The sequence below is a fragment of the Equus przewalskii genome, chromosome 21, assembly GCF_037783145.1.
Source record: "Equus przewalskii isolate Varuska chromosome 21, EquPr2, whole genome shotgun sequence".
Taxonomy (NCBI): domain Eukaryota; kingdom Metazoa; phylum Chordata; class Mammalia; order Perissodactyla; family Equidae; genus Equus; species Equus przewalskii.
Window position 1 is genome coordinate 43,866,593 of NC_091851.1, and position 17,127 is coordinate 43,883,719.

The window sequence follows — 17,127 nt, forward strand, 5'->3', positions numbered from 1 at the left end:
TCCTGATTGTATAATGTGCATTTAACTGTGTGTTGAATTGTCTCTGAAGCTCTGGGGGCTGGGGAGTGTTCTCCGCATCGCTGCAGCCCCCACCCTGGAGGGCCTGGCGCGTAAGAGGCCCTATAAATATTCGTCGAAAGAATTATATTTATATATAAAACCCAAATCATTTCACCTCTTAGGGTGACGTGTTGCTGCACCCCAGCTAGCACCCGGACAAATGTTGACTCAATGACTACGACGTTAAGAATCGTTTACACCTGATTCGCTAGACTGTGCGCTCCACGAGGGCAGGCGCCGGGGACCGGCTGGGCACGGAATCGCTGCTCGGCAAAGAACGTTCGCGCAGCGGCTACCACCGGCCCGGACGCGCCCCTACCCGCGCTCGCACCCAGCCCCCGGGCTCCCCGGGGCGCGCGGGCCGGACTACGCTTCCCGGCGGCCCCCGCGCGCGGGGCGGGGCGGGCCGAGCGGGCCGGGGGCGGGGCCGGGGCGGGCCGGGGGCGGGGCCGGCTACAAAGCCGGGGGGCGGGCGCCGGGGCGCAGAGTGCCCGCAGCGCCGGCCGGAGCGCAGCGCAGCGCAGCGCGCGGTGCGCACGGCGGGAGCGGCCCGCGAGTGGACGGGCCCGGCGGCTGGCCCGGCGCCCCTGCTGCCCGCTCGCTCCCCGCCGCCCCCCATGAGCGCAGCCCCGCGCGGCCCGGGTCCCTAGGCGGCGGGGCGCCCCCCATGCTGCTGCAGCCCGCGCCGTGCGCCCCGAGCGCGGGCTTCCCGCGGCCCCCGGCCGCCCCCGGCGCCATGCACGGCTCGCAGAAGGACACCACATTCACCAAGATCTTCGTGGGCGGCCTGCCCTACCACACCACCGACGCCTCGCTCAGGAAGTACTTCGAGGGCTTCGGGGACATCGAGGAGGCCGTGGTCATCACCGACCGCCAGACGGGCAAGTCCCGCGGCTACGGCTTCGTAAGTGGCCCCGCGGCCGGGCGCGCACCCGCCCCGCGCTTATCGCGGCCCGGGGCGCTGAGTCAACGGCGGGCGCACGCCCAGCGCCCGGGGCGCCTCCGCCGCGCCGGCACCTGCTGCCCCCTCTTGGGCTCCGGCTCCGGGGCGGCGGCTCGAGCTCCAGCCGGTGCCGCCCGCGCCTCCCCTGGCCTGCCTCCCTGCCCCCACCCCGCGCCGGGTTAAAAAGCGGAGCCGCTATGCTCAAGGAGGACTCCTAAGTTTGTGGAGAGGCTTTGGGGACAGGTGACTACTCTCGGGACTTCCTGGAGCAGCAAGAGGGCGAGGAGCGGAGGCTTCACCCTAGGCCGCTTCGGAGCCCTTCAGCAAGCCGCCCCGTATATTCCAGCAGCCCCCTCGCGCGCCCCAGATAAACGTCAACTTAAGTAAAAAGCGGCTCGAAGACAGCCTCCTACTTCCCTTCTAACTACGGTGTCCCCAAACCCCTCCCATGAGGAAATGCACGCCCCGCTGGCGGGCAGGCCCGGCTCGGGCCCCTGCCTCCCTTTTGGGGTGCCCCTCTCCCCTGGGGACTGTGTCTGTCCTTGAAGGCAAGGTTTCCCAGCGCTTCAACTTGGAGGGAGGAGCTGGAACCCCGGCGGCAGCTTTGTGGGAGGGCCCCAGGCCCGGTCAGAGGGGCCTTGGCCCAGCGCCCTGGGTAGCTGGCACCCCCGGTGGAGGGAAGTGAGCACCCTGTCCCAGGGCAGCGCCCTCTGCTCCCCCTACCCGCAAGGGAAGCCCCTGATGCCTCCTTGTTCCTCCAGGTGACTATGGCCGACCGGGCGGCAGCTGAGAGGGCTTGCAAAGACCCCAACCCCAACATCGACGGCCGCAAGGCCAACGTGAACCTGGCCTATCTGGGTGCCAAGCCGCGGAGCCTCCAGCCGGGTGAGTCTGTGTTTCCCTTCCTGGCTCTTCTCGGTTGCTATATTCAGCGTCGGTATCTCGGTGTCTGTGGGGTGGAAAAAGCTCCCCCCGCGCCCTGGCCCAGGAGTGGCAGTCGGCTATCATGTGCTCGCAGAGCCGTCACAGGGCAGTCATTCCCCAGCTCAGGGCTGGACCCCTTCTTCCAGCCGCGTGCGCTGGTGGGACAGGGTGTGGGGGGGTGCCTCGAGCAGTTGTCAGCTGTCCTCGAGAGAGGAAGTTGGCCCCCGGAGGACGAACACCCGGGGCCCCAGGCCTGCTTCGGCTGAGCTTGGGGTTCACGTGGGGGTGGTCTGGGAGGGGAGGGGAAGCTGCTTCTCTTTGATTCAAGGTGTGGGGATGGGTGGTTTCGCTTCCCTGAGTGAGGCCGAGCCCCCCGCTGTCTCTCGTTTTAGGCTTTGCCATCGGCGTCCAGCAGCTGCACCCCACCTTGGTCCAGCGCACGTACGGGTGAGTGGACGTGGCTGGTGGGGGTGGGGGCAGACCAGGCCGAGTGGGCTGTGACCTTCCTGGGTCTCCCACCGTGGGCACCCATGGGTGCGAGGGCGTCCTTCACTGCAGGACCGCCAACCAACCCAGCAGCCTCGCTGTGCTGTCTGCAGCCACCTTTCCGTGTCTGAGAACCGGCACGATCTCCAAGCTTCCAGAAACGTGATTGCCTTGTAGGGGTGGCGAGGGGGCGAGCTGAGAGGACTGGGGAAGGAGGATCCCATGTTCCCCCTGGCAGAGGCCACACTGCAGAGACGGGGAACCTGGGCTCTGGGGCCTGCTGCCTGGGTTCGTATCCCAGCTTCCCCTTCCTAGTTGTGTGACCCCCAGCAGCTTACTGTGCCTCAGTTCCTCCCCTGTGAAATGGGGATGGTTGCTGCTCCTGGAGTTCTAGGAGTGGAGGTCTTAGGATGGGCACTCTGGAAGTGATTGTGACCTTCTTAGAGCTGGCCTAGGCTCTTCTTGGGACGCCCCCCCTGGCCTGCTCCGGTGCCCGACAGATGGCGGCAGCAGGTCACTGCTGACCGGGGTTCCATGTCTGTGAAAGGGGCGGCAGGTGAGGCAGGATCAGGCCCAGATGTCCCGGGCCCCAGTGGGCGGGGCCTGCAGCCTTTTGTCTGACGTGCTCTGGGGCAGCGTGTCCCACTCTCCCCATCCGAAAAAGGCCTCCTCTCCCGCCTCTTATTTTTTTAACATCTAATAAGGCCTGGCAGCTGCTTGGGCAGGACAGACACACGCTTCAGGGGCCCAGGGAGCCTGCGTGTGCTCGGCTTCCCAGCCCCGTGGCTGACGTCGGCTGTGTGCCCCAGTGCAGGAGCGGTTGATGGGGGTAGAGGTCGTTCTGGGGGTGGAGAGGCAGTTAGGGAACAGGCCCCTCTTGTAGAATGTTAGCACTTCTGAAGCTAGCAGAGACCAAGTCCCAGGCCTCGATTTTGTGTGGCAGGTGTGTGTGTGTGTGTGTGTGTGTGTGCGTGCACCTGCCCTCGAGAGGCGCAGTTTAAGGAGCAGCTCGCTTTCTGGGGCACGTGGACCAGGGGCAGGAGCAGGGTGGGTAGCCGGGCTCGGGTGGACTGGGCTGGTCGGCCAGGTGACCGAGGAGCTGCAGTGTGCCCGCCGTCCCGGGTGCTGGCCCGACAGGCAGCGTCTGTGGCGGCACAGTGGCTTCCGCATGGCTTGGTGGATATGTGCGAGCTCAGCTCCCAGTCTGTCCACCTGGGAGGGAGCCCCCAGGGCGCGGGGAGCAGGTGGTTCTGGGTTTCCCTCTCGCCCTGGGACCTGCTTCAGAGATGTCTGGAGCTGTCTTGGAAGGTGTTTGGGGATACCCCGGTCTCCAATCGTCACCCCAGGCTCTTCCTCTTTGGGACTCAGGCCGCCCCAGGAGAGTGAGCCTTGTTTTTCGTAGCCCTGGCGCTGTTCCTCGGGTCTACACCAGCTGCCAGGGGCAGAGGCCAGCTGCACAGAGGTTGGGCCATCCGCCTCCAGTGCCAGCGGCTCTTTCAGGTGTAAAATGCGGCAGCACCTTCCCTGCCCACCGCTGGGCCCGGTTTGACCTGCGGTGCTGCCTCTGGGACGCCAGCGTCACTGTCCGTGCTTGGCCACTGGAGCCTGTGGGCCTGGGTGTGAGTTCTGATTCTGCTGCTTACCAGCTGGGTCCGTTTGGCAAGTGACATCCTCTTCCTGAGCCTCTGGTTTCGTCCCCTGGAAAATAGGACTGATAACTTCCTAACCGAGGGTCTGTGCAGGGCTGGGTACTCTGTGCTCTCCACGTTCTCTCTGTCCTCCCGGCAGCCCTCAGGGGTCAGGACTGATACTGTCCTTGCTTCACAGATGGGGAAACTGAGGCAAAGAAAGGTTAAAGAGAGATTAACACCCTGTCCAGGGTGGCCGAGGTGATGGGATTGGAACCCGGATGGGCTGGCCCCAGAGCCCAGGCTCTCGGCCACTGCTCCCTGGGGCGGGTGGGCAGGAGGGGCGCCCCGGCCTTTCCCCTGCTGGTCCCCAGAGTGCCACCATGTGCAGGTCGTCAGAGTCGGTCACACATTTTACAGCTGTGTGCTCCCGACTTCAGGCGACAATGTTGTGTAACTAAGTCCGCCGGCTGGCGTTTAATCCCTGGGACGAGCCTCACTCTGGCTGCTGGTTGCCAAGGGGCGGAGACCCAGATGGCCGTGGGGTCAGGAGGGCCGGCCAGCTCAAGTCTCCGTGGCCAGGGCACCGAGGCTGCTCCCAGTCGCCCCCTCCCCACAGGCCTGCCTGGGCCCAGACACGGGAGGGGCTCCTGGGGGTCCTGCCCGGAGGGGCCTGGGCCAGGCTGCTGGCCACAGAGCTGGGCCGTCAGCGTCCCTTTTGTCTCTGCAAACAATCAGCCAGGGCACGGGCCTGACTCAGCGCCCGGAACGTCAGGCCGGTGGCGGCAGGCAGCCCGGGTCTGGGAGCCCGTTAGCCCCCCTCCTGCCCGGCCCCTCTCCTGGAGCCGCTGCCCTCGTACGCCTAGGCAACTCCACTTTTGGTTGCGGCCCCACGCAGCCCTCGCCCGCCGGGTAGTGGACGTCAGCGTGGGAAGATTTGTAGGGGACTGTCACACTTATGCCTCTCGCTTGGATCCTCTTCCCTCAGTTGTCCTTGTTTTAAGTTGGACGGGGTCTTGTAGGACCTGCCTCGGCCTGTGTGTTTCTGTCATGTAACTGTGTGTGGGCCGAGGCCTGGGGTTTGGGGAGGCCAGGGGACAAGCGGCTCCATTGCGGTAGGAGACAGCTGCAGCCTAGGCCGCCCAGCTGAGCGGCTCTCTGCCAGCTGGGGGCCGGGCAGCCGCTGTGGGCTGCAGGCAAGGTCACGGCCGTGGGGAGAGGGCCCGTGTCCAGGCAGAGCCTCCTGGAAGGGGCCTCGTGGCGTCAGGGGGCGTCTGTCCTCGCCTGAGCCGGAGGCCTGCCAGGATCCAAGGTTTGTCCCGGGGCTGGCTGCACTTGGAGCCACTTCTTGGGTTATTTTTGAAGGGCCAGCTGCTCCTCTGGGCATAGCCCTCCCATGTTCTTAAGGGGGCCTTGGTCTGGGCTCCATGCCTGTTCGCTGTGAGCCCGCTCCGTGCCGGGCGTGGGGTCAGGCCCTGTGGGCCCAGACCACAGGACAGGGTCCTCAGGGCTGCCAGGTGGTCCCCACCCTCCGTGCTGGGCTCAAGGCCAGGCCCAGACCCTCCTCTCTGGGCTCATCCCTGGTCCGTGTCGGGGATGGTGCCCCTCGCAGGGCTGATGCGCACTGAGGGAGTGGCCATATGTGGAGCCCATCAGTCGGGGCGGGCTCACGGGAAGGCCCGGGATTTGTCGGTGACGCGTCTGTGCAGTCCCGTGATGGGGTCTGTTGCGTGGCTGCCTGTGTGGCCCCGGGGGAGGAGAAGCTTGCCTGAGCACACACGGCACGGGGCAGAGGCCTGAGCTGGGGCTCCAGCGCCCTGGTTCCTTCACGAGGCCCAGCCCCTCCCTCTGGTCAGCTCCTGGGCAAATCAGAGCCAGCCCTCGGGACTAACAAGGCCATGGGACCACCTCCCGGGCATGTGTGCACCCCGCTTGACCTGTAGCTTCCGGGACCCCTGTCCCCTCCGTGGGAAGGTCCTCGGTGCCCAGGTTGAGACCTGCCACCCTCGCCATCACCAGGCCATGGTCGTGTGCTCACGGAGGGTCTGAGCCGAGCCCCTGGGTCACCAGGGCGGGAGGGGACAGGGAGTGGCAGGAAGATGTCCATGTTCTGCAAGGGCGGAGCACACGAGGCCAGGCAGGACCTATAGAGCATTTATTGAGCGCCTGCTGTGTGCCAGCCCTGTGCCCAAGGTACTCGGAATAAGGAAGACACGGTCGGCTCCCACCTCAGGGCACTTTCCAGCAGGGGAGCCCACCATTAGGAGCGGTCTGCACCGTGGGGCGCCGTGGTGATGGCGCCCTGGCCGAGGCCGAGCGGTGCGCCTTGTGGTCGTAACACTGGGGAGATGATCTGTGCGTGAGAGTCTTGGAGACCGACGCGCCAGGGCGTCCCCAAGTTAGCCCGCGTGAGGAACGGGGACATCTGACAAGGCCTGGTGCCTCGTTGGTCGCCACGTGCCGCGCGTCAGGCTCCTGGTTGTGGTGATGTGCTGGGCGCTGCGGGAGGGTGCACACGACCTCTCTACTGTTGCTGTAACTTTCTGAAATTTTTATCATTATTTCATGACATGAAGTAATAAAAATCAAGCCCGGGGATTTGCAGTGCCCTGGGGGGAGTTGGCATCATGGGGGCAGTCGGAGCTTTAGGGAGGTCAGTGAGGGGTCAGCACCATGGGGGGTCAGCGCCGTGGGGGGTCAGCACTGTCAAGGGGTCAGTGCTATGGGGAGATCAGTGCTGTGGGGGCGGTCAGCAGGGTGGGGAGGTCAGCATCATGGGGAGTCAGTGCCGTCAGGGGGTCAGCACCGTGGGTGCACGGCAGGAAGTGAGGTCAGAGCAGAGGCTGTGGGGTGGGCGGAAGCCGGTGCCCTCTCCCCCGGTGGTGTCACGTGCCGTGGCCTGTTTTTACTTTCAGGCTGTCTGGGGTGGCCCTGCCTGCCCCCACACCGTAGCTTCCTGTTTGGCAGCTCACTGGAGTGAGGCGGGGGCCGGCGTGTGGCCCCGGCAGGCGCCCTTGCACACCTGTTGTTTGTCCCCGTCTGCTATGACAGAAACCAGCCCTTGGGGCGTCTTGGGTCCCTCCCCAAGGACGAGTTCCTCACCCCGTCGCTACTGGCCCTCAGGAGGGGCCCTTCTGCTGGGCTGGAGAGCCTCGACCGGAAGCCCTGGGTGCAGGCGAGAGGCCTGACCTGGGGCTGGCACAGTGTTTCCATCAGCCCCTGGGGGACGCGGAGCAGGGCATGCGGGCCGCTGGGCCCCCTTCACGCTGCAGTGGAGAGAGCACCAGGGGAGGAGTCTGGAGGCCCCTCTCGCGCTTTGTCTCTGTGCCCCCTTTATCTCATGACTTTCCTCATTGAGCCTCAGTTTCCCCATCTGCTGTGTGGATGCGATGAGTGCCCTGCAGAGCACTGAGGGGCGTCCGGATCCTTTCCCAGCCCCTCCCACGTGGTGGAAGGAGGAAGCTGTGCGTTCATTCAGTCAGTTGGTTTGACAAATATTTGCTTGCTTTGTGCCAAGCTGGGGACGCTGTGGGGATGAAGGGAGACCCGGTCCCAGTTGACAGTTACAGAGCATCCTGCAGCAGCAGGGGACAAACAAAAAAGGGAACGATCAGGCCATAGAGGGCAGCAGGGGCTGTGCAGGGAGAGGAGCTGGCCACGGGGGAGGCCGACAGGAGAGATGGGGGGAAGTGGGAGATGGGGGGTCAGGGCCCAGCAGGGGCCCTTGCCTCGTGTGGGACCTGGTGGTCCCGGGTGGCATTCGGACGTTACTGTGAGTGACGTGGGGCTGTGAGTGGAGGAGGGCTCTGTCGCTGGTGCCTTTGGAGCATCGTCTGCCTGCTGGGTGGGCCTGGACCACTGAGGCCAGGATGGAGGCCCCAGGAGGGGACCCAGAGGTGATCTGGGCAAGGCTATGGTGGCTGCCGAGACCAGCGCTGTGCTAGGAAGGGTGGGATTCTGAATATGTCTTAAGGAAGGTTTGAAAGAAAGAGGAGTCCAAGAAGGTTCCAGAGCTCTGGGCCTGTGCAGCGGAAGGTCGGGCTGGTCCTGGCGGTGAGGGCGGCCAGTGTTGGGTGCAGCCCTGGGGGAGGAGCAGCAGTTGGGGCGTGGACAGGCTGCAGTGGAGATTCTGGGCCAGGACTGGCCTCGTCCACGTCCCATGGCAGAGGTTTCACCTGCTGCGTCCCGCTGCCCCTCACTTGCCTGTTAGCTCATGGCCCCACAGAGCCTGGATGTCCCCACCTCTGGGGATTCCCGGGAGGCCCGCGGTGGCCTGGTTTCCTGCCTGCGCTGGTGGCCCACGTGCAGGCTCCTCCCCCAGCCCAGAGGCCTGAAGTCCTGCCCCCATCAGCCACGGGCGTCTGCAGCACAGTGGGCAAAACCTCCAGAGAGGAGAAAAAGTGAAAGGGGCTCATTTGCCTTTTTTATTTTTATTTTCGGGGGTGGCCTTGCGTTCAGAACGAGTCCTCCCGGGCGGCAGCTGACTCCTTTTTCGCTGGGAGTTCTGCTTCGAGTGTGCGGAGTGCGGGCGTCTGTCTCTGGGACGCCGGCTGCCCTTGGCTGTTGTCAGCAACCCCTTGCCTGCCAGGGAGCTCGTAGACCCTGCTGCTCGGAGCCCTGAGACCTCTGCCTTCCAAAGGGACATCCAGGGACCCAGTGAGGCTCTTCCAGGCTCTATGGCATCCTTCGTTTACAGATGGGGAAACTGAGGCCAGAGAGGGCTGAGGGACGTGGACAGGCATGGCCAGGATCTGAACTCTGGGTTCTCGCCCTGGACCCCTGGTCTCCTTTGGGCATGTCAGCTGGGGTGCCCCTGGGTGTCCTTGCTAACCCTGGGGGTGAGGGGTCCGAGCGGAGACGTTGGCCCATTCCCCTTTGAGCAGAGGGTGCTGGACGGCGGCCTGGGCTGCCCTGGCCCCCCGGGAGCTGGTCCAGGTGGGCTCAGCCTGAGCTGATGTCCCTCTGGGGTGGTCTGGCCCTTTTAGCCTGGCCAGCTGCAGCCCCCACCATGATCTGGGGGCTTGGGGCTTGCTTTGCTCCCCGAGCCGTCCCTCGGGCCTGTGCGCCCGTCTGCCTGGCTCCACCTCCTTCCGTCCCTCTGCCTGGGCTTTGCGGTGCAGTGGGGTTAGTTCTGGGAAACAGGAGCATCTCGTGTGGACGCCCTGGGGTCCCAGCGGAGGGGTGGAGGCTTTCTGAGGAGGGACAGGAAGCACGGAAACCAGGCCCTTGTGGCTCTGGGGCTTCTGGAGACGCTGCAAAGGAGGGAGGCGCTGGGTCCAGTTGCCACGGCTCTGTGTCCCCGGGGCAGAGATGGGCCTGTGGGGGACTATGCCGAGACAAGGGTGCGAGACCCCAACCCTGCAAGTCCCAGCAACGCCGGGCCAGGCAGGAGCCACGCTGGGGGGCCTTGGGTCACCCAGCCACTGAGCTGCGACCCCTGAACCTGACTGTCCGGCTGGCTGGTCCGTTTTCCCTCCCGGGCTCCCGGGCTGCCCTCCCTGGGGCTGGGGCTGAGGGCCCGATGAGAGGCACGGCCTTCCGTCTGTCCTGGCAGTGGGGGAGCTGTGCTTCCCCTCCCTCGGGCCCCAGGACGGGGTCACTGGTGCTGCCGAGTTCTCTGGAGTGTGCCGAGCATTAAATCCACACGGCAGCCCCCCGGGTGGTCCCGGCCCACGCGGCAGTGCGAGGCTGCCAGGCACCTAACAGGCAGCAGAGCCAGCCTTGGACTGAGGCCGGCAGGTTCTGCCTCCAGGGGTCCCGGCTGTGCCCTGCCGAGCAGAGCTGTGCCGGGCATCGGCCGTTCCAGGCTGGGCCTCTTCCTCCGCCTTCTGAGGGGCTGCGACTCCTGGCCCAGGAAGCAGCGGTGACCCTGGGGGGGCTCCTTTGCCACCAGGTGCTGGCAAGGCTGGGGCCTGCCCGAGGCCCTCGGCACTCGACTGATGCTGTGCTGGGCCCTCGGGACCCAGCGGTCAAGGCCAGGTCCCTGCCCTCGTGTGGCTTACATCCTCGGAGGGAGGACAGCAGAGCAGAAGGGAAGTGACAGGGCGGTTTGGGGCTGGGAGGAGGAAGTGGGACTGGCGGTGGGCGGGGCGAGGGGCTGCCAGAGTTTGGCTTGGTTTGCTTTCTCACCGAGGAGCTCAGCGGGTTCCCGTGTGTGATGTGTGTGTGCACGTGTGTGTGTGTGTGCACGCCCCCAGCTCTGTGGTCACGAGAGCAGTGAGAAGTCCTCGTCCTTGCCCTTCTCCTGGGGGTTTGAGGTGGGGTCTGGGCTTCAGCACGGTGCTGGACGGTGCTCCCCAGGGGGCCGGCCTGTGCGAAGGAGGATGTGAGCGGGGTCCCTGCTCTCCACCCCCCGAGCCAGTGGCACTCCCCACCCCGCCCCCAGTGTGACAACCGGAAGTGCCCAAGACGTGACCCAGGGTCCCCTGGGGGCACAGCCGCCCTGGCTGAGAAGGCTGTTCCAGTGCAGGGTTTCGGTTCTCACAGCAAGCCGGCGGTCAGCCTCTGCGAGACCCATGTGCAGCCGAGGGGACTGAGACGCAGGGGCTCTGTCACCGTCTGAGTGCAGAGCGGAGGGGCGGACGGGGGCAACTGCCTGGGGCTCGGTCCCCCGCCTGCCGGGGCCCTGACTTCCTTCCCCTCCCCTGTCCTCGGGCCTCACGTGTGGCAGAACCCAGCGTCCGCCGCCCCTTCCTTCCGTCCTGACCCAGGTCTGGGCGCGCACCTGTCTGGGGCCAGTCTCTGTACACGCACTGGGCCCCTTGGTGGGGGCGGAATCACCGGGGGCTGCTGGCTCTTGGACGGGTGCGCATGGTACGGGGGCCGCTCTGCCATCTGGGCGGCCTCCTGGGGGCCCACGCTGACCCTGAGTTGGGCCTGGGGTCACAGGCCCCAGCCCGCAGCCAGTCCTTGTGGCCACAGGTCCCGGGCAGCAGATGGACAGGGGTCAGACTCTGCTTTGCCACTCCCTGGCTGTGTGATGGTGCAAGTCACTTGGGCCTCTCTGAGCCTCAGTTTCTCTCTCTGGGAAACAGGGTAACAACAGCCCCTGTTTTGGGCTGTGGAAAGCTCCCTAAGTTCTTCCGGGCTTTCCACACACAGAATGGGGGTCAGAGCCCTCGGTGACAGGTGAATAGATGTAGACACAGTGTCCCCACAGGTCGGGGGACAGGGGAGTCCCCCTTCCTCCCCAACTGACAAAGTATTCGCCCTTGCTGTGTCCGACGTCCAAGCAGGGCGGCTCCAGGTGGTCCTGACCTGGCCTGGGGAGCGCTGGCTGCCTGGCGGGGCCTCAAGCGGGTCGTTTGTAAAGCGCAGGTCCTGCCGTGGACAGCGGGGCCCCGGCCTGACCAGGGCTCTCGAGTGCGGGCGTGTCAGGACCCGGGGCCTGTCACACGGGTCCCGGACCGGCTGACATGCGTCTGCGGGGCCCCACGTCGTTAGCGGATGTGTCGGGGCGTCTCAGGCAGGCCACCCTGCCCGTGGTCTCCAAATAAGGACTGTTGCTGAGGTTGAAGGAGCCGAGTGTGGCTCGCGGGGCCCGGTGACGCCGTGGCATTGTGGACGCTGCGCCAAGGCATGCATGCGTGCTTCGTCGTGTCTCCTCACTCGCGTCCCGGTGGGGAAGGCCCTCATCTTTCTGCGAGGGCCCTGTGCCCAGCACCTTCCACAGCCAGGCCGTGGGCGAGGCGTGGGCGTCAGAGCAGAGCCCTCCCCGCTCACGGGAGATCCAGCAGGGGAGACGGCCAGGAACTCCAGCTCCATCAAGTTGCCACCTCCTCCGGGCAGCCCCCCTCCCCCGGTTCCTTGGCGCCCCCCCCCCCAGGAGTCCTGGCTCTGGCTCATGGGTTGGTGTGTTTGGGTGCCTGTCCCTCTCCTAGAATCCAGGCTCTGGGAGGCCAGGGGTTGTGTGGTCTCCTGGCTCTGAGACCTGCCGGCAGCTGAGAAGGCTGTCACAGCATGGGGGGCCGAGCGGGATTCATCCCAGGCCTGGCTCTGTTCGAGGCCCTGTTCCCACGGTGCGGGGGGGAGGAGACGGCTGGACAGCAGGGGCTCCTGGAGGGGGAGTAGGAGCGAGGGTGCCGTGGCCAAGCCAGGGCGTGGGGTCCCTGGCGGAAGCCGCCTGGACCTCCTGACAGACAGGCGAAAGGTCAGCCGTGTGGGTGTGGGGCGCCGCCTGTGGCCAGCGTGGGTGTGTTGTCATGGCAACTGCTGGGCTGTGCTGTCTAGGAGGGCCAGCCGCCAGCTGTGGTCAGGGGGATGCGGTCTGGGGAACCAGGACCCCTCAGGCACGGGGCCTGGTGTGCCCCAGACTCTCATGCCCCAGGGGTTTGCTGCCAGATCCCTGGGGCCCCAGTGCCAGTTGTCCGGCCGGCTCTGCCCCATGGGGGTTCCCCCAGCTCAGGAGGTGTTCCTTATGTGTGTGCTTTTGTTGTGGTAAAGTGCACATAACCTAAAACCTACCATTTTAAGGCCTTAAGTATATTCACGAAGTTGTGCAGCCATCCCCGCCATCTAGTTCAGAACCTTTTCATCGCCCCAAAAGGAGACCCACCAGCACTCACTCTCCTTCCCCTCCCGGAAGCCCCGATGGGCTAACCACTTGCTGCCTCCTGGATCTGCCTCCTGCAGACTTTTCGTATCAGGGGAGCATCCCTTGTGTGGCCCTTTCTGCTTCTTCCACGCAGCGTGATGTCCTCCTGGTTCGTCCATGTTGATGTCAGAGCCTCATCCCTTTTCGTGGCTGCGTAATATTCCCAAGTGTGGACACACCACGCTTGGTTCTTCCATTCCTCAGTGGAGGGACACTTGGGTTGTGTGAACTCTCGGCTGTTGCAAATAGTGCTCTTCCTTCCTGATTATGCGCATGAACCCATTTGCCTGGCAAAGATGTTCAGCCCCACGTGTGGTGCTCTCTCCGCCCCCTCTGCCTTTTCTGTGCATCCAGAACAGCGCATGCTGCGAACTTGCCATGAGTTGACTCTCAGACCTCTGAAAATGGCAGTTTCACACAATTCAGCTCCACGCATCCCTAGCATGGGCGTAACACATTTGGTTTTCTTAGCATGAGCCGTATCACCATTTCCCATAAATATCTCAATTCTGCATAACAGCATCTCCGTTCCTCTGGGTTTTCTCCCCTGTTGGTGTGGAGGGGAGAAGCTTGGGGCTGAGCTCGGGCCTCCCCTGCTCGCTGCCGGGGGTGGCCCGGTCTGGAGGGACACTGGATGCTGCCCTGTCCCCTGTGGATGGCGCTCGAGGTGTCTGGTTTTTCACCGTTCCTATAGGTGCTGCTGTGGTCCCCTGAGCTCGTCTGTCTCTGTTCCGGAGCGAGGGCTCCTCGCATGCTAAGGGGACCTGGCTGGGGGAAGGGAGCACACACTCCCAGTGGCCAGCTGGCTGCCCAGTTGCTCCCCAAAGCTGCCCCAGCTTCTGCCCCTGCCAGTGTAGGGGAGCCTGGACGGAGAGCTTGCCTTTTTCTTTCAAAGCAGCTTCTCTTGGGAGCAGGGGCAGGGCCAGGAGCCTGGGCCCATCTTCTAGGGGCAGAAGGAAGCGGGGTCTCCATGTCGCCCCCAGGCAGCCCCGTCCTGTGCGACTTGTGCTGGTGGGAGAAGGGGAGGAGGAGGCGATGCTGGTGCTGACGGGTGTGGCGTCTGCCCGAGGACGGTGCTCTGGGCCCGACACTGAGCAGTGTCTTCTGTGCCGTGGGCGCTGCTGTTATAGACGGGTGTGAGGCTCCGAGAGGCTCAGCCACTTGCCCGGGGCCACCCAGCAGTTGGTTAGCAGAGCAGACACACACCAATACTGCCTTCCTGAGCCTCAGTTTCCCCATCTTTGACATGGGGGCGTCCATCCCCACTGTGGAGGGCCGGTGCGCTGTAAGCGGTGCTTCGGTGATGGTATTGCGCGTTAGTCTGCAGCCTGGGACCAGCGTGGGGGCAGAGAGGTCCTGGAGTCCAGGCCCGCTGCCTCGTCGCTGTGGGGACTTGGGGAAGCTGCTGACCCCTGAGCCTGTTTTCTGTTGTGAGATGTGATGACAGTGCGAAGGCCGACCTGAGGGCACGTGGACCCATCTGTACGCGGAAGGCATCCCTCCCGTGGCTCGGGCCTGGCCTCGTGGCCACCTGCTTCCCGGGCCCTCGCAGCCACGGAGCTGCGGCTGCGCGCTGGGCGGTGGTGAGAGGCCGGGGCTCTGGCTGGGGAGACAGACGCTGGATGAGAAAGCATGTAGGGTGTCACTTGGTGGGTGGCGGATGTGGGGATGGTGGGGGGGTGGGGACGACATACGGGCCTCCCGGCCGCACGGCCTGGGCAGCCTCCACGGACCGTGCTCGGTGGGCCCTGCTGGGTGTGCTACTCCACTCTCGCCGTCTTAAAATGCTTAATTGTTTCAAACGTGGGCCGCAGATCATGGAGCCGGCCCGAGGTGGGTGGATGGATGTGGGGCCGGCTCTCCCGGAGGAGACCTTCAAGGACAGACTAGAAGGAGGGGAGGAGGGAGCCCTGTGGGTGGCGGACCAGCCAGAGCAGAGGCCGCGTGGGGGCCCGGCTGGTGCGTGCAGGGGCCCCGTTGGTGTGTGTGGTGCATGCAGGAGCCCCGTTGGTGTGTGTGGTGCGTGGGGGCCCGGCTGGTGCGTGCAGGAGCCCCGTTGGTGTGTGTGGTGCGTGCAGGGGCCCCGTTGGTGTGTGTGGTGCATGCAGGAGCCCCGTTGGTGTGTGTGGTGCGTGGGGGCCCGGCTGGTGCGTGCAGGAGCCCCGTTGGTGTGTGTGGTGCGTGCAGGGGCCCCGTTGGTGTGTGTGGTGCGTGCAGGGGCCCGTCGGGTGCGCGTGGGAGCCTGGTTGCGTTCTTGCCCCCATTTTGCAGATGAAGAATGGAGACTGGGGATGGGGCGTGGCCTCGCCTGGCTTCCTGCCGCTCCCCTCCAGCCTGCAGCCCGCAAGTGCCCCATTCTGCCTGCCGACCCTGACCCTCTGCTTGCCCCACAGGCTGACCCCCCACTACATCTACCCGCAAGCCATCGTCCAGCCCAGCGTGGTGATCCCGGCCGCCCCGGTGCCACCACTGTCCTCGCCCTACATCGAGTACACGCCAGCCAGCCCCGCCTACGCCCAGTACCCGCCGGCCGCCTACGACCAGTACCCGTACGCCGCATCCCCCGCCACAGCCGCCAGCTTCGTGGGCTACAGCTACCCGGCTGCCATGCCCCAGGCCCTGTCGGCCGCCGCGCCCACAGCCACTGCCTTCGTGCAGTACCAGCCCCCGCAGCTGCAGCCCGACCGGATGCAGTGAGGCCGCTGGCCCACGTCGCGGCCACTGTGCTCTGGGTGTGCCCGTACCTGTGCCTCTGGAGACCCCGCGGGACCCCGCTGCACCCCGGGGACAGCCTGTAGTCCGCGCCTCCTTGAGTCCAGGACCCGATGTGACTTGAGGGTGGACTTAGAGAGAAAGGAATGCCCGAGGGCTACCTGAAAACGCGCCCCAGCTCGCGCTCGTCACCAGCCTGCTTCCTCCAGCTTCCCGGCCATCCCTGCACTGAGCTGCCCACGGGCCTGTCGCCCGCAGCCCGGTGGGGCCTCCTCCACCGCCACTGACCCCGGCCACCCTTTGGGTGGCTCAGAAACTGCCCCTCAGCGATGCCTTACTCCAGGGAACCCAGGACCAGTGAAGGGAGTTGCCTATTTATTGTAGCTCCATCCGCACAAGCTGTGAAGGCGGCGGGAGGTGTGTCATTTCTGCGTGGCGGCCCCCCAGACCCGAGGGCCCAGAACCGTGAGGAGCCCGCCACGCCCTTGCCTGCCGGGGAAGCCCCGCAACTCTTTTCTTACCATCATAGTTTTGCTACTAAGGTGATTTCAGAATTTCAGTCTATTTTTTCAACGGAGATTGCCGCCATCAAGAATCCCGAGCCCATTTGTAACTTTGAGGAATCCCCTTTTGTCGACGGCTCCGCCCCAGGAGACGGTGACAGTGTTTCCGTATTTCACGCATCTGTTGGCTCCCTGCAGGCGCCCTGGGAGGGTGGGCGTCTCCGGACCGAGCAGGAGGTCCCGCTCAGCGACAGTAAGTTGTCTTGGAAGCTTGTCCCCGCCCCTCTTCCCGCCACCCGGCGCCTCCCAGGGCAGGAGGGCATGGGGCCCCAGGGCATGCAGCTGTGGGCAGGACCACGGCGTCCAGGCCAGCTGGGTGGGGAGGCTCGGAGCGTGATGGTGTGCTGCCCTCCGTCTTGGTGCCGCCTGTTGGGTGCCACCCCGAGCTGCCAGACCTGGGGCTCGGTGGAGAGGCGAGGCCGGGGGGCTCCTGGAGGGGGTGGTGGGGCCTGGGGAGTCTCCAGGAGGGCCGGCCCTGCTTGGAGGAGGCGGGGAGGGTGAGATGAGGGGTGGCCTGGCCGGGAGCGGGGCACTGGGGCTGTCCCTCCGGACCTACCTCAGGGAAGCGGGGCCTCTGGCTGCGGCCCGGCGAGCGCCTGGCGGTGCCCCCGGCACAGGCTCAGGGTCCGGGAGATAAAGGTAGCTAATGTTATAATAATATTTTTATTAGGATGTTCTGATTATAAAAATAAAACCTGTTTTCTTTAAAGAAAAAGTTCGTCTGTAGTTTTTCTCTCAGAGGGACAGTGGGCACCACGGTCACCCAGCCTCGGGCCCTCCTGCGGGCAGCCAGTGGTGATGGACAGCTGCTCCCCCAGTGCCGGCCCGCGCCGCCTCGGGCATCGAGTGGACGGCCACAAAGGAGGGAGGGAGGGGACATCCTGCCCTGGGTACGTCCCCCCCAGCGGGGCTGAGAACCCACAGGACGGCAACTCAGCGTGGGCCCAGGATGCGCACGGGGCAGGGCGTGGCGGGGAGATGGCAGCTCCATCAGCCCCCGCGGAAAGGGGGCAGCTCCCAAAGAGAAGGGGGTGCTGCCGCAGAGCCTGCGCGGGCACTACCCAGAGCACAGAGCGGCAGGGGGTGCGCCCTGGCGTTGGGGGCGCAGCGTCACAGGAAGGAAGTTCTCGGTTTGAGGCTGAGGGGCCGCAATCCGGGGATGGTCCCAGCGTCTCCAGAGTTCAACTGGAGCCACTCCTCAGCACTGGGGACATCACG

The 17,127-nt window shown here is 65.3% G+C and overlaps 1 protein-coding gene across 1 annotated transcript; it reads left to right on the forward strand.

Annotated features, from left to right (window-relative positions):
• Positions 1-544: 544 nt before the first annotated feature.
• RBM38 (RNA binding motif protein 38) lies at positions 545-16,624 on the forward strand. Its single transcript, XM_070589622.1, has 4 exons — positions 545-964; positions 1,765-1,888; positions 2,320-2,374; positions 15,028-16,624. Exons 1-4 carry the CDS (start codon positions 728-730, stop codon positions 15,329-15,331), a joined length of 720 nt encoding a protein of 239 aa, XP_070445723.1. The 5' UTR covers positions 545-727; the 3' UTR covers positions 15,332-16,624.
• The last annotated feature ends 503 nt before the right edge of the window (positions 16,625-17,127 follow it).

Coding starts and splice junctions, on each gene's coding strand:
- RBM38 (XM_070589622.1), top strand. CDS start 728: ATGCTGCTGCAGCCCGCGCCGTGCGCCCCGAGCGCGGGCTTCCCGCGG. Junction 965..1,764: donor AGTCCCGCGGCTACGGCTTC/GTAAGTGGCCCC, acceptor TTGTTCCTCCAG/GTGACTATGGCCGACCGGGC. Junction 1,889..2,319: donor GCCGCGGAGCCTCCAGCCGG/GTGAGTCTGTGT, acceptor CTCTCGTTTTAG/GCTTTGCCATCGGCGTCCAG.